This window comes from Micromys minutus (assembly GCF_963924665.1).
Source record: "Micromys minutus genome assembly, chromosome: X".
NCBI lineage: Eukaryota > Metazoa > Chordata > Mammalia > Rodentia > Muridae > Micromys > Micromys minutus.
In genome coordinates, this window is record NC_137970.1 from 14,874,212 (window position 1) to 14,901,367 (window position 27,156).

Genomic DNA, 27,156 nt, shown 5'->3' on the forward strand with positions numbered 1-27,156 from the left:
AGGTCATGGGGCGGGGAAAAATAGTGTCAGTCAGGAGGGTGAACAGGGGGAGCAAATGGGATATTTGTAGGTCTGAGATTGGCAAGGGAAAAAAGACACTGGTTAAGTGTTTAGTAAACAGATGCCTGCACTAAACAGGCAGAAATCAAAATAAGAAAAGATGATATAAGTTCCAATAGCATATAACATTTGAGGTACATAGGAAGAACCTAATATGTAAATTATCTCTATAAAAAAAGAGTCAGATAGTAAATATCAAAGGGATATAAAATGGAGAAATATATAACATTTAGTGATGCTGTAAATTTTCCCCAAAGTGATCTGCTTGGCATTTTGCATTAGTTATACCAAACAGAATCTCAGCATATTTTTCTTTAGAATTGACAATCTTTGAAATAAAATGACAAAAAAAAAATAAAATAAAATAAAAGAGAGAGAGAGAGAGAGAGAGAGAGAGAGAGAACAAGATGGGAAGATATACCATATCTGATATCAAGGCTCATTGTAAATCTATAGTAATCAAAAACAAAATACAGCTTGGGTGGTACCAACCTTTAATCCCAGCACTTGGGAGAAAGAAGATTATTATTACAAATTTGAGGCCAGACTCAGCTACATTGCAAGATTTTGTAGTCTCAAAGGCAAACCAAAACAAGACAGAACAGCATGACACGAGAGAGAGAGAGAGAGAGAGAGAGAGAGAGAGAGAGAGAGAGAGAGAGAGAGAGAGACAGAGAGAGAGAGAGAGAGAGAGGAGAGAGGGGGGGGGAGCTCAGTTTAGAAACTGAGCCAAGTACAGTGTGTGTGTGTATGTGTGTGTGTGTGTGTGTGTGTGTGTGTGTGATTTATGACAAATGTTAGCACTACTGGATAGTAGAGACAAAATAGGCTGTTTAATAAGTAATGGCTTCATAGATATTTGCTGTGTCAATGTACATTGCATTACACACATGGAGAGCATATTAAAAGGGTCCATTTATTGGTTTTATGAATGTGGTGTAACTGATTGCTCTTTCTCTCCCTACCCCACTTCCTTCTTTTTTTCTTGTGATGTTATCTCCCTCAGTAGCTCAACCTACACTTGAGACAGATGCTGAGATTACAGATGTTTGCTACTACACCTGCTTTAGTAATTGTTTGGGTTTTTCATCTATTGTTTGTGCAAGCTAGTCGTATGTACTGTGTGGATGTCCATTCTTTTTTTTTTCCTGTCATGTGTGTCCTAGGGATCAAACTCAGTTTGTCGTGGTCGGTGACAAGTGGCTTTACACAGGTAATTAGGTTTATTTATTTAAAATCTATTATCTGTTCGTTTGTGTGTGCTCATGAGCATTCATGTGTCACAGTGCACACAGGGAATCCAGACTCTTATCAAGTCATTTCCTGCCTTCAACCATGTGGGTCTAAAGGGTAGGACTCAGGTTGTGAGGCTATTCAGAGCCGCCTCCCCAGTAGTGGTAATTATGTCATAACCGTAGGAAGTAGGTATTATCAAAACTCTCACTTTACAGATGAGGATAGCAAGACACAGGGGGACCGTCATTTTGTACACATAGACTTTTATAACTTGGAAGGTGAATGCGTCTTTTTTTTTTTTTTTAAATAAAAGAAGTATTTACTTAGAGGCATTCAGAATGTCAACAAAACAGCTGCAATTTTTTTTTGCAATTGCAGAGTGATATTCAATTAACAGAACAATAATTATCTTCGTATAAACTGCATCAGAGACAACTGAAGATGAAAAAAACCCAAATAAAACCAAAAAAAAGCAAGCAAGCAAACAAACAAACTATCCAAACTACTGTCCCCATATATAACTGCGCACCAACAAGAACCTGCTTTAAATTTCCATGCCAATTTACAACCCCCAGACTGAACCAGGCAAGGTTAGTGGCTATTGAAAATACCACCAGGACAGGGCTACTATCTAAAGACACATTCGGTAGTGTGTTAACTGTACAAAAAAAAAAAAAAAAAAAAAAAAGACATTGTACAGTTTAAAAACAAATCTTACACAGCCTTGCATTTCAATTTTTTTCTTTAAAAGGAGTGAGTTGTGTACAGGGGGTTAAATGCTTTATAGACAAGAAAAAAACTGCACTAGAACCAACTTATTTATCATCTTTTTCGTCTTCTTCTTCTTACTCCTCTTCATCATCCTCTTCATCCTCCTCATCTTCCTCTTCCTTCTTTTTCTTGCTCTTTTCAGCCTTGACCACCCCCTTTTTCACTGCATCAGGTTTTCCTTTAGCTCTGTAGGCAGCAATATCCTTCTCGTACTTCTCCTTCAGCTTGGCGGCCTTCTTCTCACAGGGCTGCTTGTCATCCACTGCAGTGTTGTTCCACATCTCCCCTAGTTTCTTTGCGACATTACCAATGAATAAGCCAGGATGCTCACCTATGATTTTTGGGTGGCACTCAGAACAGAACAAGAAGGCCAAAGGAGGCCTCTTGGGTGCATTGGGGTCCTTGAACTTCTTTTGGCTTCCCCTTTGGGGGGGGGTGTAGGTTTTCATTTCTCTTTCATAACAAACCTTGTCAGCCTATGCCCTATCTTCAAATTTCCCCTTTTCTTTAGCAGACATGGTCCTCCACCTCTCTGAGAACTTCCTGGAGAACTCTGAGAAGTTGACAGAAACATCCGGGTGCTTCTTCTTGTGCTCCTCCCGGCAGGTTTGCACAAAAAATACATATGAGGACATTTTGCCTCTTGGCTTCTTAGGATCTCCTTTGACCATATTTAGCTGCTTTTCCTCCGAGAGACACAGAGTTGCCCAGTGCTTGTCCGGCTCTCTCTTGTCCCAGTGCTATCTCTATGGAGCACAATGGACTGCAATGGCTGTGAGAGCGAGAGCCAGACGCAGCCTCCTCTCTCTCTCTGCTCTGTAACATCACTCTCGAAGGTGTCCTTGAATGAAGAGTTCCCCTGTCCTGTATCTCCAACTCCCCAACCCAATTCCTTTTTTTCTCTTGGAGGAGACCATGAGACTACAAGTGATGAACTACAACTTCCAGCAGCCATTACGCAATTCACGCCCCGCCTCCAGGCGCTGCCTGCACACCGCTCACTCCCAGAACTACACTTCCCAATGCTCCTCGCGCGGCACGTGACGCCCTGTCTTCGGGGGCGCGGAGAGCAGTTACTACAACGGTTGCTCCGCTTTCTCTGATCTGGTCTTAGACCCAGCCCCGGAGTTAGGATTAACTCCACCATGGAGGAGGCTGACCGAATCCTCATCCATTCCTTGCGCCAGGCGGGCACGTAAGTACGCAACCCCCAGTCGCCTCCAATTGCTCACATCCGGGACTCCAAAACCTAGGACCCCATTACCCGGGAACCTTAAAATCAAGACCTTGATATCCAAAGGCCCACACTTACAGTATCCGAAGCCCCCCGCCTACACTCTAACATCACGGTCTCCTAAATCTGGACACTTGGTAGACCTAGAGGACTCAGACACCTTACAAGCCTGGAACCTCAGGAACTGAGAGCTGGATATGCTGGGACCCTGATATCTAGAGGCTCTAAGACACTTGCACTCTGAGATCCAGGAAACTGATAACACAGGAGTCTGGCACTCAGAGTCTCCAAAAATCCTGAGGCTGGATACTTTATCTTGGAACAATAACGCCTGAAACTCCCAGGGATTATCGAAACACCAGGGTCCTAGTTTCTGACAGTAGCAGCACTTGGTAACACAGATACACAAGGGATCCTCTATTTGAGGACACTAAAAGTCCTGGATGCTAAAATTTAGGATGCCTGATTTTTTGTTTTTATTCACGGATCTTGTCATTTGAGACTTCTGAAAACTCCAGCCTCTTACTGTGTAGATCCCCAAACCCTAGTAGATTAAAGAGGCCTTGCCATGCAAAGGACACAATGTCTTGGTGCCCAGAAATATGGAGACTGTGCCACTTGGACCATTTTCACCTTTGCAGATCACAAAGGTTTGACACTTTGAAGTGCAGGGGACTTTGAGACTTGTCTGAACTCAGGTCACCCGAATTCACTAAGGTCTTAGGACTAAGAAAAAGTCATAGTCTCTAACACCCAGGGTCTGTTGAAGCTTAGGTTGTGTTCCCTGCACTGACCTGGATTCTAGAGCATTCCCTCTCTAAAAGGCCGTGCTTTGTTTCCTAACTACTGTCCCTGAAGCCTGCTGCTTTCCTCCTCAGGGCAGTTCCTCCAGAAGTACAGACTCTGCGATCTTTCACCACTGAGCTGGTCGTAGAGGCTGTGGTCCGATGCCTTCGAGTGATCAATCCTGATGTGGGCTCTGGCCTCAGTCACTTGCTACCACCCGCCATGTCTGCCCGCTTCCGCCTGGCCATGAGTCTGGCTCAGGCCTGCATGGTGAGTGCCCTCCTCCCAGTATGCACACTGTCTTCCTTCCTTTTTCATGAAGTCTCCAAGTTTCTTCGACACTTGCCTTCCTCTCTGTCCCTCTGTGTAGCTCAGCATTCGTTAATGGTTAAAGCTGCTGCCTCTGTAGCCAAACTGTGTGACTAGTTCAGACCTTACCTAGTTCTGCTCCCACTTGATGTGTGACCCTAACTGTTCCTTGCCTGCTTCCTTATCTGTGGAATGGAGATGGTATAATGAGGTCGTGTGGATTAAATGAGCTGATTCCGTGTGTGCAGCCGCCTTTTAAGCTTGGCATCAAAATTTCACCCCATCATCACATAGTAGGACATTTACCTATTTATTAAGGCTGAAGAAAGACATCGATTGGGTTGTATACACCTAACTAAAGCTCTGAATAGTGCTGCCTAGATCGCATGGCCATCCTATAGGACCCTGTGATAAATCATCCATTTCATCCCCATGGAACTGGGAAGGATGGTCCCTCGAAGAAGGTCATTGTTTGTTACATTGTATTGTGCCTCTTAGGGTGCCAAAAATGATGCTTTAAAGAAGCATCCACTCCTCTCCATTTCAGAGCTGTGTCCATTTACTGTGGTTAAGAGCAGAGAGTTCTTGTAGCTCACTGTCTTCACGGCTTTGGGCCAGCCTTTTAACCTTTTTGAGCCTCAATTTCTCTCTGTGTGAACTGCGTGTGAAAGCTAAACTGAATCAGGGCGTAGCTCAGTTCTGGAGTGTGTACTTCATATGTATGAGGACTTGGGTTTGCTCTCTGGCATGCACAAAGCAAAAACTGAGTTGCTATAGGATTAGTTGATTACATACTTTGGTGGCATGTATTCCAGCAGCCTGTGGCTATGGAGTGACTGTAGATTCTTCCAGAATACTCAGTAAGTTGCTATGAGTCTATGGTGGTAGATCTGTAGAGTGTCCAGTGAGAACTTCCTTGTAGACTAAAGGGAACAGGTCATCACAGTTCTTTGCCTTGGACCACTGTTTATGCAGTTTGGGTCTGAGCAGTACTACTGTTGGCTCTGCCTAGCTGGCTCTACCCTCTAGGTTCGTGTGACTATCAAGATGTTTTACTTTCTTTTGTCCAGGACATTAGACATGGTCTAGACCATGGTCCCATGAAGCTATCAGTTTGCCCCTGTTCTGGGGCCATGTTCTGGAAGACAGACTTCAAAGAGGGAAATTGTGTCTTCTACTGGGCATGGAGTGTATGCAGTGGGCGGCACCAAGGTGGAGGGGTGAGGCTCTCTCTGATGTTCCCCTTCTCAGTGCTGTCTGCCTTTGGATGTTGTGGCTCATGTTAATTTCAGTGTGGGGCAGAGGACCTGGTGGCTAAGGGATACATGTAATTGTCTAGCTCAGTAGCCATGGTTTGCCAGAACAACTAGAAAGGGTCTCCAGTTCAGCATTGTGTGCTCTGGTGTCTTCCTATGTATACACCTTGCTTCTGGTATCTGTTCCTATACCTAAGCCACCTATTTTTGGCATCTTTCGCTATATGCAGATGTCTTAGTCCATGCTCTATTACTGTGAAGACACACTATGACCATGGTAACTCTTAGAAGAGAAAGCAATTAATTGGGGCTTCCTTACAGTTTTAGAGGTTTAGACCATTATCATCATGGCAAGGAGCATGAAAGCACACAGGCAGATACGGTAGTGAAGAATCCTACATCTGGATCCTAAGGCAGCAGGAAGAGAGACTCTGGCCTTGGTTGGCATGGCCTTCTGAAACCTCAAAGCCCACCCCCAGAGACACACTTTCTCTAACAAGACCACACCTTCTAATCCTTTCAAATAGTACCGCTCCCAGGTGACCAAGCATACAAATCTATGAACCTATGAAGCTATTCTTATTCAAAACACCATAATAGCCTACTCCTGGAATAAGTTTTCATATCAGTCACAAGTCTTTGATTTCCGATATCAGATAAAAAAAATCCTAAGTAATTTAGCATAGAAGCCAGTTGTTTTTGTACTTGTGTGGCTATGATCCTTAAATACAACTTCTGTTGTGACAGAATACAGGAATATTCATCCTAATTCTTTCTTTTGAGTCAATAATCTGTGCCAGGCACTGTGGTGGCATCCTGATAAATCAATCTTTGTGACAGTGGTCTGAGATGAGTACTTTTAATGTCTTTTAAAAAATATTGAAAACATTTTATTTAGTTTAAAAAAAATTTTTTTTGCCCATGAATGCTTTTGCCTTGTGTATGTATATGCACCATTTGTGTGTCTGGTCACAGTGGATGTCAGAAGAGGACATCACCCCCCTGAAACTGAAGTTGTGAGCCACCATGTGGATGCTAGGAACAGAACCCAGGTCCTTTGGAAGAGTTACTAACCACAGAGCCACCTCTGCAGTCCCTGGTATACTTTTCTTTGTACATGAGAAAAGTGAGGTACAGAGAAGTATTGGCTTGGGGTCACACAGTTGGTAAAAGGCAGAGCTTGGGTGTGAGTCTAGGAAATTTGCTTTTAGGGTCTGTATGTCTTTGAATCTATTTTGAACTCTTAAGAGTCCTTTCTGTCTGTGTGTTTGCTGATATTTTTTGCCTGTTGTTGTTGTTGAGGAGGAGAAGGATGGTATTAGTACTAGGGATGGAACCCAGGGCCTTGTCCATGCTAAGCAAGCCCTCTGAGCCACATCCCCAGTTCTGTTTATTTTTAGGCACTGCTTATATAGATTTATGGCTTTCCTCTCAAAGGCTCTGGATTTTGTTTTCTGAAGCTATCAATGTTCCTTTGACTTCATTAATTATATTTTTCTTAAAGTTGTTTCTTTTCACATGGGCAGAAATCTCTTGTGGCCTTTGGATCTTGAGTCATAGCTCATAAGCAATACTAAGCTTTTTTGGTTCTGTTGTTGTTTCTGCTTTTTGAGACAGGGTTTTTCTGTGCAGCTTTGGCTGTCTTGGAACTTGCTCTGTAGACTGCGCTGGTCTCAATCTCAGAGATCCAAACTCACAGATGGGCCTCCTCTGCCTCCCAAATTCTGGGATCAAAGGTCATTCACCATGGCCATCAGGTAGAAGCCTTTGAGCATAATGTCTGTTTTTTTTTTTTTTTTTTTTTTTTTTTTAAATCTTGTAATACTATGATGGTTTTATGGCTGTCACTGGGGCCTGTATGCCTTGGGGATGCAGGGGAAGTGGGAGGGGGATGGCTGGTGAAGGGGTCAGAGTCAGTGTCTAGTCATAGGGACCCCAGAGCAGGACGCACCTCCCTGCTTGGCAAATGGGGGTCTGTTTTTTATCTTCAGCATCATTATCTGGTTATACTTGCTAACCCCCAGGACCTGGGCTATCCCTTGGAGCTTGGCTATCAGAACTTCCTCTATCCCAGTGAGCCTGACCTCCGAGACCTGCTTCTCTTCTTGGCTGAGCGGCTGCCCACCGATGCCTCTGAGGATGCAGACCAGCCCGCAGGTATGGGGTCTTCTAGGACTGGGGAAATAAACTGTGTTCCCAGGGTAATAGGGGCCTGAGAGAAGTGTCCAGAAGGGTACGGGGCAGGGCATATCTTCCAGAGAATTGGGTGGATCAGAGAGAAGTCAGAGAACAGATGGACCCAAGGCAAGCAGCATGAGGCTAAGGACTGGGCTCCCCAGCTTACCTCCTGTCCCTCACACCGTCGCTCACTCCAGTCTTCTCACATGGGTGTTCTTGGTGGTCTCCAAATGTGCCAGGCAAGGTCTAGATTCAGGGTATTTGGTCCCTGGATTATTCTCCCGTCAGCTGTCTTCATAGTCAGCTCCCTACCCGGTGAGTCCAAAGCACAGGGCACACACTGCTGAAGAAGGCTATAAACTCCCAACCTGAACCTGTAAACTTGCTTAAAATTTTGGGAGATTTTTTTTTTTTTTTTTTGTGGTGTGACTTGGTTACAACTGTTCTTGAGTACGAACTTTGTAGATGATAATAACATCATGCCAAAATGTCAAAATGTTAAATATATCCTCAACTTTCTGGTTTCTGCTGTTATCTCAACAAGGCCTGGCTCTGGCTGTTGGTTGAAACATTCGGCTCCCCTTTACCATCCTTCTCTCTCCTGCTTAGAATACATGGTGGTAATGGTCCTGTTCTTGAAGTTTCTTTTCTGTTATCTTGCTGACCCATGAAGACAGAGACCTCCCTCCCTCCCCCCAAGGTGGTCTTTAACCTGGTAACTGGTACCTCCTCTGTAGTTAAAGCTCAGTAAGTGGTGAGTGACCGAGAATGCTAGTTGAGTCTATCTGCATCTGGAGGCGAGGGATCAGTGCTACGCGGCTGGCTTCCCAGGTTTGTAGCATGTTACTCCTTCCCTACCCACCCCTCACTCCCTCATAGGTGACTCGGCTATTTTCCTTCGTGCCATTGGGAGCCAAATCCGGGACCAGCTGGCCCTGCCCTGGGTCCCACCTCTCCTTCGAACTCCCAAGGTGCAGCGCCTCCAGGTGGGATCCCCACCTCTGTTTGGACTTGTCCCTCCTTACCTCCTTTGTCCTTATCTATTTGCTCGGGTTGTTGACCCCTTTCACTAGTACCTCATTCTGGAGACCCTGACTCTCCTCTCCCCACAGGGCTCAGCCCTCCAGCAGCCATTCCACTCCAGCAGGTTGGTTCTGCCTGAATTGAATTGCAGAGGAGGTGAGGCTACAGTTGCGTGCATCTAATCGAGGAGTGGGGAGGCTTGTGTGAGCATTGGTGTGCGAGAACAAATGGCTGACACTGTCTCTGCCTTCAGAGCCACGGGAGTTTCAGGCCAGTCCCCTGCTGCTACCAGCCCCCACACAGGTGCCCCAGCTTCTGGGGAGGGCAGCCTCACTTCTTGAACACCATGCCATCCAGCTCTGCCAACATGTGAACAGGGATTGCCCAGGAGATGAAGACCGGGTGCGCTGGGCATCCCGCCTCCCATCCCAGGTACTGCCTGCGTTCGGCCCTCCTCCCAAGCCTCCTGCTTCTGGTGGCTCCTGTTTGTTCTCTGTGTCTTGTTTCCTCCTATTCTGTCCCTTTCTTCATTGCTTCTCTCTCCTGTGTGTTCACCTGCCTGGCTCCCTGCCTGAAAGAGCGGATCAGAATGGTGGAACCTGCAGCGGTCCTTCCTGCCTGTTCTTCTGTTCTGAAGAATGGGGGTGTGGAGTAGTGACCTAGCAAATGTTTTAGCTGGGAGTGTTGGGGGTATTCCCTGTGGAGATGGGGCCTCAGCCTTCCAGTTTGTCTGTCTCTGCATTTGTTAGGGATCCTCATGGTGTCTGGCTCTAGGTGTCTCTACCATCTCCTGTTACTGTCTTGTGCTGTAGTTTCCCTGCTGTACTTTATCCACCTTTCTGTCTTCCTGTTTGTATTCTGCATCTTTCTCTGTTTCACTTTTGCCCATTTCTTCCTTTTCTTTCTCTGCCTCTGCCCATGTCTTTCTCTGTCCTTTCCTCCTCCATATCTGCTTCTCCGCTGGTCTCTTCTTTCTAGCTTCCTCCTGTCCGCTTCTGGTTTTGTCTTTTTCTAGCTGTCCCCAGCACCCTGGTTGCCATTTTCTTACTCTTTTTCTTTCCCTGCCTACTCCTTGGTATTGGGGGGGTGGGGTAGGGAGGGGAGGTTTGACAGTCTTACTAGATAGGTCAAGCTGGCATCAAAATTTATAATCCCCTTACTTCTGCCTCCTGAGTGCTGAGACTGAAAGCATGTACCACCACACCTACATCCTGTTTCTTTACACTTACAGGAATTTTAATGTGCAAATATAGAAGGATTGCTCTAATGATTCTTGTTTTCTAGTCTTTGTTCTCCATTAACTTTCTTCCTGTGGTTTTGGAACAAATCTCAGAGGTTGGACTATAGTTTCATGGTAGAACCTGGTTCCATGTTCAGAACCAAATCCTAGTGAACCCAAACTGTCATAGAATTTCAGATATGTTATTACTCACAGGAACTTTTCTTTTGTTAATGGAACCACTGTACCGTTTTCATAGTGAATGAAATGATTTCTTAGCACCATTTATCACTGAAACATTCTCTATTGTCACTTCTTCTTTATCTTCCTGTCCCCAACTCAAGAACTCTAAAGCTCTTTTGGCACCTTTTTTCCCTGTGTCTGCTCTGTCCAGCATTCTTCCTGACTCTTTCTGATTTGAAAGTCCCAGGCACACTTTTCTCTCCAGTCACTTTCTTGACAGGATAAGTGTGACTAGGTAGAGACATGCAGCTATGGAGAAAGGCACCCCTCTCTCCCTGGGGAGCTCCTAGGCCAGTAGGCCAGGACCTGCCTTGGTGGGAAATCATGGCCCTAGGGACCAGCAGCTTTGCCTTCCTCTTGCACTCTGTTCTTTCCAGGAGGATCCCCGGGCTCCACAGCAGAGATTGCACAAGCAGCTGGTTGAACATCTTCGTCAAAGCTGGGGCCCACTTGGAGCCCCAACACAAGTCCGAGACCTAGGAGAGATGCTACAGGCCTGGGGTGCTAGGGCTATGACTGGCGTGCCCAAAGGCTCCCGCTTCACCCATTCAGAGAAGTTTACCTTCCAACTGGTGGGTAGGCTAGAGTGGACAGGGCATGCGGATTGCTTACTTGAGGATTGCTTTCTGTATGAACATCACTATTATCAACACAGGATCTTGTGCCCACTGAGTAGGCACTGGGACAGGGTGTCCAGAGGGCTCCCCTAGCTTCTTGGCACTTTAAAGGAGAAAGGGAAGATAGATGGGATTCATGTAAGTGTGTGCAGTGCTCCCAATACAAAGTCCATCTTTCCCTTGGGCTTTCCTTTGGGAAATTTATTTTCTTTGGGAACATCTTTTCCCCTTAGATACTCATCTTTCATGTGGACATTTTGGCCAAGGTGGTTATGGGGTCTCAGTAGTTATGGGGTCAGGTTGAATATAGGGTCAGGATGGTCAGGTGGTTATAGGGTCATGGTGGTTGTAGGGACAGGGTGGTCAGGGTGGTTATAGAATCATAGGGTCATGTCAGGGTTAGCATCAGGAAGGTTTCTTTGTGGTCAGGCACTCTTATCTGTAGTTACAGATGGTGCTTTATTCTCCTGTAGTAACAGCCTGACAGCTGTCAGTGGCTGAGTGGACATGGGTACAGTGCTTGAGGGTGCTTTGTGGTTTGAGTCTGGCCTGTGAGGGATAGGACTTTGTGTGATAGCCAGGTTGCTTCTTCTACCCATAGGAGCCCCAGGTCCAGGCAGCTCAGGTGGCAGATGTACCAGCTACCTCTCAAAGGCCTGAACAGGTAAGGAGACCAAGACAGACAGACATACATACATAGGTGTGCACACACACACGCATGCACACACACACACACACACACACACACACACACAGAGTCAGCTGGGCTATTGCCGGTCTTCTGGACTTGGTAGCTCTACCTAGACTAGCCTGTGCTTTTCAGGACACACGGGCAGCTCAAGAGGAGGAGTTAGAGTCCCTTCGGGAGCAGCTGGCGAGTGTGAACCACAACATTGAAGAGGTTGAAGCTGACATGAAGACCCTGGGAATCAACCTTGTGCAGGTGAGGGGCTAAGAGAGGGACTGGGCTGGATCAGGTTGGAACCGGGACCTTGAGAGATGATCTGGAGTCTAGAGGTCTACAGATGCAATAACTGTTTATGGAGACCTGATATTCTTGAAGGCTCAGGGAAACGTGTGAGGCAAAGAAACATGTTGTATTGATGGCTTGCTAGACCTGTATATCTGTTAGAGGTGCATTGGGCATTAGTCAGGCTTTGTAGGGGGACATAAAAGCTCTGGGCATCAGTGGAACAAGGTGGGTGTGTAGGGGCAGGGCCTTGTAGGCCTTCTCAGAGCTTCTGGCTGTCAGTATGGAGCTGAAGATCCAGAGGCCTGTAGTAGGTAGAGGCTTTGGAGTTCTCTGTGAGGTCTTGAGCTGGGCCAGGGCCATAATGGGCTCAGTGGGGTTGTGGGCTGTGTGTATGACTGGGAGCTTGGCTGTGAGTGTACCAGGTGGAAACCGAGTGTCGACAAAGTGAACTCAGTGTGGCCGAGCAGGAGCAGGCCCTGCGCCTGAAGAGCAGGACGGTAGAATTGCTGCCTGATGGGGCTGCCAACCTCGCCAAGCTGCAGGTGGGCTGGGACTGGGGTTGGGCAGAGAGGGGTGGGTGGGTGGATCCAGCCCATCTTGACATATCTACCCCCCTCCCTCGACTCCTGCCAGCTTGTGGTGGAGAGTAGCGCTCAGAGGCTCATCCATCTAGCAAGTCAATGGGAGAAACACCGGGTCCCGCTTCTTGCTGAGTACCGCCATCTCAGAAAACTCCAGGATTGTAGGGAGGTAAGTGGCACAGTTCTGAGCTGTGAATGTAGATGTACTGCCCTGATAGGGGGCTGTTTCTGAGCTCTGCCTACTGCCTATGGGTTCCCGGTAGCTGGAATCAACTAGACGACTGGCGGAAATCCAGGAGCTGCACCAGAGTGTTCGAGCAGCTGCAGAAGAGGCTCGCAGGAAGGAGGAGGTCTATAAGCAGCTGGTAAGGCTCCTTTAGGGCCCTGGGTTGTAAGGGTGGCATGGGGTAGGACTCAGGTTCATGCCTGCCATGTTCTTGCCTAGGTATCAGAGCTGGAGACTCTGCCAAAAGATGTGTCCCGACTGGCCTATACCCAGCGCATCCTGGAGATTGTGGGCAACATCCGGAAGCAGAAGGAAGAGATCACTAAAGTATGTCACTATGGCTCATGTGGGCAGACAGGCATAGGGTGGTCACACAAGGACTTTATGCTCACTACTAGGCAGAGCTTTTCAGGCACATTCTAACACATAATAGTCACCCCAACTCAGTGACACAGGCCCTGACTCAATGAGAAGTGTAGGCACATGAGTGCTGTCTCTGGTCAGCCACCTTGCCTAAGATGTGGACTGATAGTTTCTCTACCCTCTGCCAGATTTTGTCAGACACAAAGGAACTTCAGAAGGAAATTAACTCTCTCTCTGGAAAGCTGGACCGGACATTTGCAGTGACTGATGAGCTTGTGTTCAAGGTATGGAGCAGGCTGGCCATGGGGAGGGTAGGGGTGGAGCTGGGCTGTTGCCTGCCCATCTGCTCATGAGCCAGCATGCCCCTCTGTGAGTCCTTTAGGTACACTGTTGCTTGGGCCTAGCCTTGCTTTGTGGAGCATAAATAGTGGAAAAGTGGGGAACAGCTTGCTGATATCTCTGAGGTCCCCTTTTTCTTATCAGGATGCTAAGAAGGATGATGCTGTTCGGAAAGCCTACAAATATCTAGCTGCCCTGCATGAGGTGAGGGGAGCCATGTGCCTGGTGGGCTGGCTGTAGAGGGTCAGCATGGGTGCAAGCCTTGTATTCTTGCTGTCTCCAGAATTGCAGCCAGCTCATCCAGACCATTGAGGACACAGGCACTATCATGAGGGAAGTTCGAGATCTCGAGGAGCAGGTGAGACCTGGCAATGGGAAGGGGGATGGAGACAGGCCAGGGGATAGTTCCTTGTTTTACTTGAGAATCTTTGAAATCAGAAAACCAACAGCTAGAGGCTTAGCCTTAGTACCTTCTGTGTCTGGGACCTAAAGCTTTGTACTCTGAGCCCTGGCTGTTAGCTTGAAGCTCTTTATGCCTCCCAGAGCCCATGGTAGAAGCTGTTGCTTTAGGCGGAGGGAAGGACATATGCAGAAGCCCAGTGATGGGAAGGAACAGGCTGCTGTTACAGGGTTGGGAGGAGCATGGAGGAGCTCAGTAGAGGGGCATCCAGCAGGGGCTGAAGATGTGTGCATCCTGTTTTAGATCGAGACAGAAATGGGCAAGAAGACTTTGAGCAACCTGGAGAAGATCTGTGAGGACTACCGAGCCCTTCGCCAGGAGAATGCTGGCCTCTTAGGCCGGGTCCGAGAGGCCTAGAGCCCTGATGGATGTCTCCTAACCACAGGCAGGAATTTGGGGGTACTGGAGATAGTGCTGAAGCACTTGGCTCTAGCACTCTCTTCCATTTGGTATCCACTTTCTTCTGCTGGGACCTTAAACCCAGGTGTCTGCTTATCTATTCCAATATCTGATCAGGGTGATTGTGTAGCTTGACCACAGTTTATTGGATGGGCGCTGGGGGGCCAGGGGCCTTGGATCCCAAATAAAAGAGAAATTCTTCTGTGGGCCACGCTTAGGCATGGATTGGGGCTTGGGGGTAGGGGACTGTCGTTAGTGGCAAGTGAGACATGGGGTACATTTTGGAGAGTCAATGTGTATTCATGGAACTCAGGAGATACAGTGGAGGGGGCTGCATGTGTGTACATCTACACATGTGAGTTCTGACAAGCTGTGTCTGACTTGATATTTTTGGGCATTGCTTGAGGCTACATGTAATCAGTTATGCCTGTGTGGTTTTCTGGGATGTTAATTCTGAAAGTTTCAGTGCCGCTGCTATGCAAGGGTCTGCATATACAGCTATGCTATGTGTGATAGTGCCCATGGTTCCAGATGTTGTGGGTGAGTGCTTTGGGGTATGAGTCAGTAGGACTGCAATCATGTGTGATTGCATGACTATAACTTTGAGAGCTCATGAATGTACGAAGGCAGGCTCTGTGTGTTTTAGGGTTTGGGTTGAATCCAAGGGACAGTATTATGACTGTGTCTGTCATCTTTCTGCTTGGCAGTGGCCAAGGCAGATATGTATAGCTGGTTGTGAGGGCAGTTTGGCTGGAATGCTCATCTTGGGGATAGGTTGGGGGTAGGGGCTAGGCTGAGATTGGTACTCCTCTCAGCCTTAAGGCAGATGATAAGATCCAGAAGGGCAGCTAGATAGGAAATGGAGGCTCTGATAGGCAAGATAGCAGAAACATCATTGCCTGGTCTCCATAAGTATGTCCAGGACTTGCCTCCTTGCCTCCACAGCCTCAGTCTCATGTTTTGGGCTCCATCCATCTTTGTTTGGTTTTGAGGTTAAGGGCGGGGGTTGGAGCACTTGCTGGGGCGTTGGCTCCTCTTCTTGCGAAACTCAAATTCATCTACGGTCCACACTGCTCCCTTCTCGCTCTCCACTCGCACAAAGCACTTGTGCAGGCTCAGGTTGTGGCGGATGGCATTCTATGGGAGGAGGACCGGGACCCCAGACAGAGATGGGGTGGATAGTCATCCAGTGAGCTGATCAGACCTACTTAGCACCGACCTGTTCTTTCCCCACACCTTTAGCCCCAGGTTAGCCTCCCTTGGAGCCATTCCAGCCTCCAGTGTGTAGGAGGTACTGACCTTCCAGGTGGCAGGGTGGTTTCTGAAGTAGGCGAACATGCGTGTGAACCAATGGTAGATTTCATTGAGTGTTCTCTGCCTCTCTGGAGCTTCCAGGATGGCCTGGAAGGTGGAGTCGGGTAAAATAAAGAGCATGTTCCTTGGGGTTGTGGCTGAGGGGGGCAGCCTACTCTAGGCCCTCTGACCTGTGATAGCTTTGTAATTGTGGGTGGAGGGGAAGGAGAGAGAATAAGGTAAGGCATGGGGTCGAGGATGATGTTGGGCTGGACAAAGGAAAGGGTCATTTTCAGTGTTACAGTTTGCTTTGCATTGAACTGGCTCGTAGTAGTTTTGGGTTTAGGGATAGATCTGAGGTGAAGCTATCAAGAAGGATCACATCTCGGGGGCTCCTCAGAGCTGAGGTTTGTTAATGGGTGAATTCCACTTATGGTGCAGTGTAGGAGGCAAGCAGCCCCTCCCAACCTCCCCTGTGGCTGCCACCCCGTCCCCAGCTTTTAGGCCCTGCTTACCCATCGGATAAGGGTGGCATAGGTGAAAGGGGGCCGCATATTATGGTACTTGAAGTAGTCCATGTTGTGGAAAAACTCTGCAGAAGGTTGGCATAGATCAGACCCCATGGCCTCCTCACACCCTACCCCTTCTTTGTCTGTACAGTGAATCCAAAGCCTGAAATCCTACCATTAGCACCAAGGGTGGAGGGGGTCTATGCTCATTCACAGGTACTGTTTACGGAGTACCTGCCATAGGCTGTCTCTTCTTTGCAGCACTCCTGCCAAAATAGCTCTCCTCACTTTAGTTAAGTAATTTGCATGTCGAAGGCATGTAAGCAGCTCAAGTGGCATAGCCAGCCTAACACCAAAGAGCTGTGGTCCCTGGTAGATCCACAACCCAGGCCCAGGTGGGAGAGGACTGGTAAGCTTAGATGAGTCCACCCAATTTCCTTGAGGTGGGGCAGAAGAGAAGGTTCTTTGGAATCACTTAGTCAGGCCCCTCTTTCATGATGACCAAATGAAGTAGGAGATGTCTAGTAGGTGAGGCCTGGCTCCCATCCCCAAAGACACGGGGCTGGGACCATGCACTTGTAACCGTTGGGGGCCTCTAGGCCAAATAAACTCAGGTGCAGTTTCTTTGCAGGTAGGGGTGAGAGGAATGGGGAAGCTCCATCGTACCCCCTGGCACCAGTTGGTATTAGGAGCTTAGGGGTTATGGGATGGGGTGTCTGCTACACTGACCTGGAAAGGTGCTGTTTCCATGGCTTCCCCAGAGATGCCTCCGCACAGCAAACAGACTGTCTGAAGCCTCCCGGGGACCAGGCCAGGCCGGGAGAACATTGCCCTGGCTGCTGGTGGCTACGATGCAGCAAGAGCTCTTGTCCATTGAGGCCTGAGGGGTGATTGAAAGCTTAAGCTTGCCATTTCACTTTATCCTTCCGAACACTAGTTCATATTTTTGTTATTAATTAAATTTGTTTTTAGGCACTTTTGTACATGTATGTAATACATGTAGACCACTTTCACTGTACCTCCTCCCCTATTGCTTACCTTCTTCCTTTCTCTCTCTCCTTCCCCCTCTCTCATTCATATCTATTCATTTTGGTCTTAAAATGATTAATATTAATATTATTATTATCATTATTATTGACAAGGTCTTACTATGTTTTCTGACTGGCCTGTAACTCTCAGAGACTTACCTGCTTCTGCCTCCTGAGTACTCCTCTATGTTTGTGGTTTCATTTTCTTTTTGTCTTACTTCATTTTCTTTTCTGAGACAGTCTCACTATATATCTTCAGTTGGCCTTGTACCTTCCATTCTACCTCTGTCTCTGGAGTGCTAGGATTATAAGTGTGTGCCACCACATCTAGCTTCCACTTATTTTCTTTATATATATTTATGTAATTTTTATATAATATTTTACACACACACACACACACACACACACACACACACACGGGCTGTCCTGGAGCTCAATGTATAGACCAGGCTGGCCTTGAACTCATATAGATCCACCTGCCTCTGGCTCCCAAGTTCTGGGATTAAAGGCACATGCTACTTCTCTGAGCTTTCCATTTTACTTTAAAAAAATGATTGCTTGTTTGCTTGGCTACTTATTTAGGTGGGCTGTCACTCTGTAGTACAGGCTAGTCTAAAATTTACTATGTAACACAGGATGGGCTCAAACTTGGGGCACACTTCCATATCAATCTTTTAAGGGCTGAGATTACTGTCAAATCAGTTTAAATTTTATTTTAGGTGCATGGGAGTTTTGCCTGCATGCATGTCTGGGTACCACGTGTGTGCTTGTGGAAGCCAGAAAAGTGTATTGGATCCACTGGAATGGTAGCTAAAGGTAGTTGTGAGCTGCTCTGTAGGTACTGGGAACCAAACTCTGGTCCCCTAAAAGAGCAGCAAGCTCTCTTAATTTCAAAGCCATCTCTTTAGTCCCCCAACTCCACTTTATTTTAAAATTTGCATTTACTTATTTGGTCATATTTATATCTGATTTATATGTGTATGATGTGTATACACATGCTGGGTGCTGAGATTAAGGGCCTGTGCTATCATGCAGCATTTTGGGTAATTCTGTCTTCATCCAGGTACACTGGGATTACAGACTTGCAGCACTGCATCTGGTATGGGTGCTGGCATCTAAACTCAGGTTCTTTTTTGTTTGAGATGTCCAAGACAGGGTTTCTCTGTGTAGCTCTGGCTGTCCTGGAACTCACTCTGTAGACCAGGCTGGCATCGAACTCATAGAGGTCCACCTGTCTCTACCTCTTGAGTGCTGGAATTAAAGGCATGCACCACCACCACCCAGCAAAACTCAGGTCCTTATACTTCTATGGTGATCACTTTCCCCACTGAAGTTTCTCCCCAAGTCTGTTTATTTGCTTTTAGAAAAGTTAGGGCATCTCTGTGTTGGCCAGGCTGGGTTTGAACTTGAGGGTTCAAGTGATCCTCCTTTAGCCTCTCTGGTAGCCAGGACTACAGGTGGGTACGTGCATGCTGTGGTTTCCAGTAAGGTCAGTGCTTTTGAGAAGGGGACTGTCCTTTAGTCAATTGCAGGTGGTGGTGGAACTCCATAAAGTAGTATCTTAATTAGAGTACAGGCATGAGCATGCTGTGAAGCCATAGATGCTGGGACTGGGGGGTGAACAAAGGCTGAATTGGGATTCCCTAGCATCCAACCATGAATTTGGGAGTGTCAACTAAATCTTCCTGACCTTAGTTGTTCTCATTTGTGTATTAGGATGATAATGGTAGCTACCTCAGTTATAGGAGAAGACATATCAGAAAAGGGCCTGAGACTGGGTATGTGAAATGCATGGTCACACAGGGTCCTTACACTGTTCAGTGTTCTGAGCTTATCTTGAAACGTGAACATAGGGCCCTCCATTTTCCTTTTTGCGATGTCCTCTATGAGTTCTGCAACTAGTGCATTGGGGTTACTGCCTTCTGTATGTGGCTACTTACTATTGAGGCAAAATGAGGATCTTTTGGAGGTCATAAGGTCAGAGGGTTTGTAAGCAGAGTAGGCATGTCTTCAGATCTGGCATATTAATGAGGTGGGAATGGTCTGTACAGGGTAGGGCTTGCTTTCGAGAAGAGGACACTTGGTCCTTAAGGGCTCCTCTCTTGTCCATCAACAGTTGAAGTCTGCTGCCTCTGGACTTGGGGTACTCACCACAGACGGAGCCTTTGTCAGTGCCATCTTCCCAGCCAGGTGGGCCTGCATAGCTCCCAACTTCTCCTTTTCCAGCTCCAGCTGTGGGGATGTACACCAAAGTGGGGCCTCTTTCTTAGCCACACTTATGACTGTGCAGAGGTCCTCCCTCGAAGGTCCTCCCTCACATCCTTTTCCCCCAGCCACACCCACTGCAGGTATTACCTGCTGCTCCAGAGATTGTACCACTTCTCTCTGGAGGAGGCACTGGGCCTTGCCCTTCTCATCCAGGAGGTGATCTGCTTGGCAGTGCCTGAGCAAGGAGAATATTCCATGTAGCAGTCCATGGTGGGTCAGGCCTCCTGGCTTGGTGTACCAGTTAGGGACAGCCTAGATAGATCCTTTTGGGAGATTTCCCTATGCTCAATGCTCCCCTTGCCCCCAGCTTGCCTTAAACACATGCTCTTCAACAACTACTGGCTTCTAGTCCTGAGCTTATTTACCCTGTGAGTCTGGAAAAAGTGTTGGGGATATAACATTAGGAAGGATTTAAGCAGGGGAATAGCATTTGAGGTGGCAGGCACAGCCTATGCCAAGGCCTGGCCATGTAGGACATGCATCATTGCCAAGAGTTAGAAATGATGAGCAGAATACAGAAGGGGAGGGACAGCAGATAGGAAGCAGAGGGGAAAGAGCTGTAGTCATCTAGAGCAGCAGAAATGTGAGGATCAGTAATGTGCTGTGTTGTGAGGGGAAGCGGGACAAAGCAGTTAGGGGTGTGGGTTCTGGATCCTGGCTGCCTATGTTCATATTCAAGATTGATCTTTCAGGACCTGTGTGAGCCTGACTGACCCTTAATTCTCTGTGGCCTTCAATCCTTTTGTGTATACAATGAAGGTAACTATCAGCCTATACCTTTATTATTACGTCTCTTCATACATGTGAGGTAACCTGGGCCTAGAGACCAGTAACTTGCCCAAGATCACATCCAGGGAGGGATGGAGTCTCAACCTTTACGAATCTTATCGTCCACTGAGAGGATGGTGAGTTGAGGCATGCAGTGTAGACCTTTGCTCAGACAGCAGAGCTCCGTGGGTAGGGTCAGGCTACTCACTTGAGAAACTCTTCTGGCTCTTCAAAGACCTTCTCACAACCTGGCCACTTGCAGACTCCATTTGCCAGCAGTGGATAGGATCCTTGTGGTGCAGCCAGACGGTTGCTGGGGGTGGGAGAATGGGGTGTCAGCAGAGGAGACGGCAGAAATGGGGGCGGGGGTGCTTGGCAGCCCTGCCAACTCACCTGTCTTTCCTGGGTGTACCCGAGCGTGGGAAGGTGCAGAGCAGAGCTGGCTCCCTGGACACCCATTCCAGACTGGCCACATTGATCCCTGTGGGCACAGACAGGGTATTTCTGGAGCTGCAGGCCAGACTCTACAGCTTGTCCCAGGAGGCCTCTCCCCTTCCTGAGCCTTGAAGACTCTGTCTCCTAGGACTCTGCTGTTCCCACCGTCCAGGGCTTCTGATGTAGCAGTCTAAAGATGGCAATTGGTAAATGATGGCCATTTGACAGCGATTTGTGATTTTTTTTTTTTACATTCTATGTCGTCAAGGTTCTAAGCCTGACATGTTTTGGATGTTGGAGCTTCCATGATTCTTAACAGCCCTTTAGACCTCCTTAGGGCTATCGGAGAACTTGGGGATACTGTGAAGGTGTTACCAGGTGGCAGGCCAGGCCGGGCCTTGAGGGAGAAGACCCCAGTGGCAGCAGAAGGTGGTGGGAGGCTGATCATGGCTGGGTTGTCCAGTGGGCGCACTTGTAACACAGGGGTCTGGGCGTGGGCATCCACAGTGGAGAGCTGAGGAACACATGGACCATAGGCTTGGGCTCTGCTCCACAAGTGTCCTATTTGTTCCCTCCCCTAGCCTGTTCAGATTCCATACCTGATGCATGAAGTGTGGTCTGTCTTGGAGAAGTGCCTGCAGGTGGGGTGACGGGCCTAGTCGGGCCCCAGAGGGTGCTACCATGACTAGAGGCACCGTAGGCAGCTGGAGGGAGAAGAGAAATGCCATGAGATGCCAGCCTCATCTTCATAGTTCTGCGTCACATTCATCAGCTCTTGACTAAAGTCCCACATATGTGGAATCTGAGGCTCATGGAGACTGGATTAATCAAAATCAAACAGTTATAAGGGGTAGAGCTAGCCCCAGCACTGTTACTGTACCTTCTTGGGCCCCACCATCTCCTTGTCACAGTGGGATGAGGATACATAACTATGCCCATGGGATCATAATAAACTCTCCTATCAGGACAAGGATTAGGAGGGGTGAGGAAAGCCTCGAATCTCTGAGGCCTGGAGACTGGGGATTTTCTTGGCCCTGAAATATCTGCATAAGTCATAGACTTGCCTGGGACCCATAAACCACTTCCTGTGCCCCAGCCAGCCCCCCCTCCTGCCACATGCCACAGTAAAGGTCGACACCCATAGGCCCAAGTACCCCACCCTGCTTTCCCCATTCTGGGCCTCGGGCCTCACCTGCAGCTGTGATGGTGGCAGGGGGTTCAAGGAAGAAGAAGAGCTGTGGGCCCCACTTCGCAGGTCCCGGCCTTGGAAGGGTCCCGCAGGGCTCCTAGTCCCTAGGAGTTCCGAGCCCTTGGGTGTAGTCTTCCAGCTTGGCAAGACTCCTGGGGATGGGCCAAGGGCCAAAGAAGGAGCCATAGGCTTGGCTGGCCTTGGGTTGGGCATTGGGTTCTTGTGAGAGGCAGGCTGCAGGGACAACAGTGAGGTTGAGTCATATCCATTCCAGGGGTGGTGTAAGATAGTCAGCTACTTGAACCTACAGATAGCCTCTGGTCAGAGTAAGTATTGGCTGGGACATGTTCCAAAGGGCCCCATAACTATACCTCTAGCCTGTTTTACCCTACCCTGATATCAGGAACACAGATAAATGTATATATCCCGCACATGAACATGTCCAGCACTTCACTTGCTTGCATATACCACACAGCCCTGTCATGAATGTGGGGCAATGGAGAGTTGGTTTGTGGGGTCTCCTCAGTCCTCACAGGCTACACAGCCCTTGCTGATTCTGCCGAGGCTTGTCTGGGACTCTCTTCTCATCATTTTATTCCAGTGACTTGGGCATGGACTCAAAAGATTCAGCTGGATGCCAAGAGCAGGAAGGCTAGAGGGAAGCGTACTAGTGGGAAGGCTACCGTGATGACGGATGCGAGTGCTGCTGCTGCTGCTACCAACCTGGAGAACAGCAGAGGAGCTGCTGAAAGGTGGCTGGCTTCCAAGTCTCCTTTGAAGGCAGAGTCAGGAAAAGTTGCTGGAAGCTTGGATGGAGGAGATGAGAGGAAGGGTCAAGATGGCATCTAGGTTTTGGCATAAGCAGCTATGACAGTGGGCATTACCAGAGATGGAGGGTAGAGGATGGAGGGTCAGAGCTTGTAGTGATAGTCAGAGTGGCAAGATGCAGAGGTAAGCAGTGGACACAGGGTAGACTTGCAGGTCGATAGCTGAATTCAGCACTGCAGAGCTCAGGGCCATAGCACAGGTTTGTCTTCTCTGGGCTTTTGTCTGGCATGGAATTGGCGTGGCAGGTGCCAGAAAAAAAAGAGGGACAGGGTTACTTGATCCAGGGCCCTTGGGAGCTCCTCAAACTAGCCCTAATCTCTGCTCTTCGAGCTTATAATTCCTATTTTTCTCTTAGCCATAATTCAGTCTTCTGATTTCCTCCTCAAAGCCCTATACAGCAACCCAGGTCTCGGTGTGAGCTGAGTCCCTTACAGTCCCGTAAGAGAGTGCCTTTCATTTTTTCAGGATCCCAGTCAGAGAGAGAACCAGATCTTGAACGGACTAGAATTCCAACCTCATTTTAAGTAAGGGGATTGCCAGGTTCAGAATTCTATAGCTGTGTCATAGCCTGGGACCTTCTTTCCTTTTTCAATAGGGTCTCATGTAGCCTGGGCTATTCTGGGACTCACTATATACCCAGGCTGTCACTGAACTCCTTGCTTCTGGGATTACAAGCCACAATTTCAGGCTTATATTGCCTCATCTTTCTAGGAAGTAGATATATCCACGTTTTCCCTGCTCTCTTTCTCTCTCTCTCTCTCTCTCTCTCTCTCTCTCTGTGTGTGTGTGTGTGTGTGTGTGAGAGAGAGAGAGAGAGAGAGAGAGAGAGAGAGAGAAGAGAGAGAGAGAGAGAGAGAGAGAGAGAGAGAGAGAGAGAGAGAGAGAGAGAGAGAGAGAGAGAATATGTCATTCTCCGTTCTACTATATTACATGGGGTTGGACACATATCTTCTGAAAACAGCTTAGGGAAAGCATGGGTCTTGGAAGGCAATTATATCTTTTTGGCTGTCATGTCTGGGGCTCATCAGAGCTGCGAGAGATTAGTATGAGAATCTAGGTATTAAAACTAGTGTGTCATGGGTTAAAACATTAGCATGAAAAGAGGAGTCTGGGTCTGTGGAGGCCGAGACTGGCTTCCTAGAAGCATGATGCAATGAGCCAGAAGACTGAATGAAGGCAGACAGCCATGAGGCGATGCTTCTCCAAGAAAGAACAGCAAAGGAAAGGATCAGAAATGAGAAGACGGCCAGGAATTACAAGAAGTTTCAACCCTGCTGACATCTTCACGTTGGTCTTATTGTCTTCAGAACTAATATAATTCTATGCTATGTAAGTCACCCAGTTTGTTAGACTTTATTACAGTAGCCCAGGCAAATGTGTATCAAGTTTGCTGAGTAGAAATTTCCACTATACTGGGTTAGCCCACATAGCCGGACCATGGTCACTTTTGAAGCACTCTGTATATTTGGTCAGAACTTATAAGAAATCTCTTACTTAAATACATCTGGAACTGGTGTGACTATGTGAAGCATCAGTACATTCTCAGAAAAGGGACCTGAATTGGATATGGTCTGTCTAGTGGTACTAGGGACTTGGAGGGCTGGGCTGGCCAGCCAGCTTCCTGCACTGTCTGTTGGGGCGTTCCTTTTTGACTGTTTCTTAGAAGCTGTATGGAGGTTGTTTCTGGGACACAGAATATGTTTTCCTATCGGGGTCTACATCTGGGCCCTGTTGTCACAACCCCAACTTGGCCAGATTTTTCTGCCATTGACGTCATGGCGGCCGGATGCATTGGGCTTCATCCGCAACAAGGAGGAAGAGAAGGGGGCAGACAACACCCCACAGGTTTCGTTCCGAGAAGTGGCTAGTCTATCCTGTAGCTGGATAGGCCCAGGTAGGGTGATGTGGGTGCTAGCGGATGTGGTAGGTGACGTCCATCTGGCTACCATGCAAAACCCAAGTTCTGTAGATTCTGTCTTTCTTGGATGCCAGAGGGGCCCAAGGTTAGATGCTTGGTGAGTGTTAAGGAGGCCTCAGGGATATTGAGACCCCTTTGGGTCTTCAAATGCTATAGTAACAGAAACTCAGAACCATAGGATATCATTTCTCAGAGCCAATGGATTTCAGAATCTCAAGAACACAGACTCTGTTGGGTGCATGGATCCACCTTCTCCCAGTGTGGACGGATGTCCCAGAGACCCAAAGAAATGGGAACCACCTAAAGCCAGGAAGCTCAAAACTCCATAAGGCCTCTTGCTGGGTCTGGAATGTCAGCAAGTTCTCTTCAGCCTCCCTCCTGAGCTCCATGAAGGCAGAGGATTAGAAAACCCTCTACTGTCCTGATCTGGGGCCAGGCTTTGCCCTCCTGGGACAAAGGGGCCTTCCTGTCCGTCTCTGATCCCAGTTTGTCCTTATAGACCGGGGAGGAAAGAGTATGGGATGCAGGAAGCCTGGTGTCTTTCTGACCTCCTTTCTAATTTGGGATAGTACCATGAGCCATCTTGCAAAGTTAGTACATAATGCTGAGCAAATGTCACTTACATATGGCTCCAGACCCCTAGCCTGGGGCAACTTTCTCCAAATCATAACAGTCCTCCAGAGATAAGGACAAGAGGAAGACATTTGGCCTGGCCCTCATGGAAAGAGCACCCCACCAGGCTTTTTGGAAGGGCCCCAGAATAGTGGTCCCAAGGAACCCAGTATGAACTCCGAGGGCTCATACTTAACTGATATTTCCCCATCATTACTGATATTCTTTGGTCAGGTTCATGGGGCCCAGAACCTCACACAGGCCAGAGCTTGTGAAGCTTGACCCATGCCATGATTATGGACCATCCTGTACAAATCTGGATATAACAGGTGTCCTGTTACTTGCCTCCTGGGTACTGAGAGGTAAACTGAGGCCTGCAATGTGGGATGGTGAGAGTTAAGGTCCCACTGAGAATTCTGAGATCTGATCTTAGGTTTAACTCTGACACAACATTACTGCCCATCTCTGAGCCCAGTTTGCCCTCCTAGACTGGAGAGCAAAGAGTATGGGATGGAGGAAGGTCAGAGTCTTTCTGGCCTGTGTCTGGGGTAAATCATATATATATACACATATATATGTATATATATATATATGTATATATGTGTGTGTGTTTGTGTGTGTGTGTGTATCCATATGTATGTATGTATGTATGTATAATATGTGTGTGTGTGTGTGTGTGTGTGTGAATAGATATAGAAGAGGTACAGATAGATGTAGAGAGAGATGAGATGGAATAGGAATAGAGCACAGAGAGACAATGAGGTCAGTTTAGAGGAATAATGACAGAGAAATAATGAACAAAAGAATGAGTCAGTCAGTCAGACAGACAGACAGAGAACTGACCCACATAATCCCTGGCTTCTGGTGGGAGGACTAAAGCTGCTAGGTGTTAGAGATACCCATGGCTGGTATTGAACTGTTTTTCAGAACAACATTAGGAAAATAGTGTGGGCTTTGTATAAGAATAAACAGTAAGGGCTAGATCAGAGTAGAAAGCCTTGGCATAAGCATATGCACAGAGGGAATGGAATTTGTGATGAACACATCATTTCAACATGAGGAACAGTGCAGGACAGATTAACAAACAATTCTGAGACAATTAGGGGAAAATAAAGTGACTGTGTAGAATGAATGATAGCCCACTTTCCCACCAATACCTCTCTGCCTACTTGAAATGTCATTGTCATCAGATACTCTAGAATAATTTCCAGATCCACTAAAGAGATACATTGTAATGTTGATTGTCATTGTGTTTGGCCTTGTGCTAAGCACCTACCATGATTAATAAATAGAATCCTCAGGAAGGTCCTCTGAGGTAGGCAGTGTTATAACCATCACAGCACATACGAGGAAATGGAGGCACAGAGAGGTTAAGTGCCTGGTTAAAATTCACACAGATGACTTGACATGAGGCTAGGTTGTTCCAGACAGTCTGGCTCCAGTACCCACACTTTTGACCTCTACAGTAAATGGAAAAAGTGAAGCTATAGAGGAGACTGGAAGCCAACATGGGGGTGAACAGTTACCCCATTTTCAAGTTCAAAAACCATAAAACACAAAATCTTAGACAGAAGCCATATGAGAAAAGAGTAATCTGAATACATAAAAGCCACATGCATTACAAAGCACAATAAATAGGAAAAAAGCAAGTGATAAGGCAGGTGTGGTGGCGTATCTTTTATCCCAGCTCTTGGGACGCAGAGGCAGATGGATGGATCTTTGTAAGCTTGAGGTCAGCTTGGTTTACACAATGAGTTTTAGGCCAGCCAGGGCTATAGAGTGAGACCTTGTCTCAACAAACAAACAAACAAACAAAAAATAAAAACAAACCAACCCCCTCTGAAAAAACAAAACAAAACAAAACAAAAAAAAACCCCAAAACCAAAAACACACCCCTGGAGAAATGGTTCTGTGGGTAAGAGGACTAGCTGCTGTTCTAGAGGAGGTAGCTTCTCATTTTCAAGTGGCAGAAGACTTTTAAAACACAAAACCATAGAAAGAAGCCACACAACTGCCAGTGCCCACGTAACCATCT

The 27,156-nt window shown here is 47.5% G+C and overlaps 2 protein-coding genes across 2 annotated transcripts; one reads left to right on the top strand and one right to left on the bottom strand.

Moving 5' to 3' along the window:
• The first annotated feature begins 3,123 nt into the window (after nucleotides 1-3,123).
• CCDC22 (CCC complex scaffolding subunit CCDC22) lies at nucleotides 3,124-14,448 on the top strand. Its single transcript, XM_080909835.1, has 17 exons — nucleotides 3,124-3,262; nucleotides 4,180-4,357; nucleotides 7,677-7,809; nucleotides 8,710-8,816; nucleotides 8,943-9,009; nucleotides 9,107-9,285; nucleotides 10,693-10,887; nucleotides 11,534-11,596; nucleotides 11,756-11,875; nucleotides 12,328-12,447; nucleotides 12,539-12,655; nucleotides 12,750-12,851; nucleotides 12,932-13,039; nucleotides 13,264-13,359; nucleotides 13,559-13,618; nucleotides 13,698-13,772; nucleotides 14,118-14,448. The coding sequence occupies exons 1-17, from the start codon at nucleotides 3,213-3,215 to the stop codon at nucleotides 14,229-14,231; spliced, it is 1,884 nt and encodes a 627-aa protein (XP_080765961.1). The 5' UTR covers nucleotides 3,124-3,212; the 3' UTR covers nucleotides 14,232-14,448.
• Nucleotides 14,449-15,266: 818 nt separating this feature from the next.
• Nucleotides 15,267-21,976, bottom strand: FOXP3 (forkhead box P3; the record flags this gene model as incomplete). Its single annotated transcript, XM_080910494.1, has 11 exons — nucleotides 15,267-15,410; nucleotides 15,573-15,674; nucleotides 16,082-16,158; nucleotides 16,805-16,955; nucleotides 19,255-19,335; nucleotides 19,459-19,546; nucleotides 20,348-20,452; nucleotides 20,533-20,620; nucleotides 20,950-21,088; nucleotides 21,174-21,278; nucleotides 21,767-21,976. The coding sequence occupies 11 exons, from the start codon at nucleotides 21,974-21,976 to the stop codon at nucleotides 15,267-15,269; spliced, it is 1,290 nt and encodes a 429-aa protein (XP_080766620.1).
• Between the last annotated feature and the right edge of the window lie 5,180 nt (nucleotides 21,977-27,156).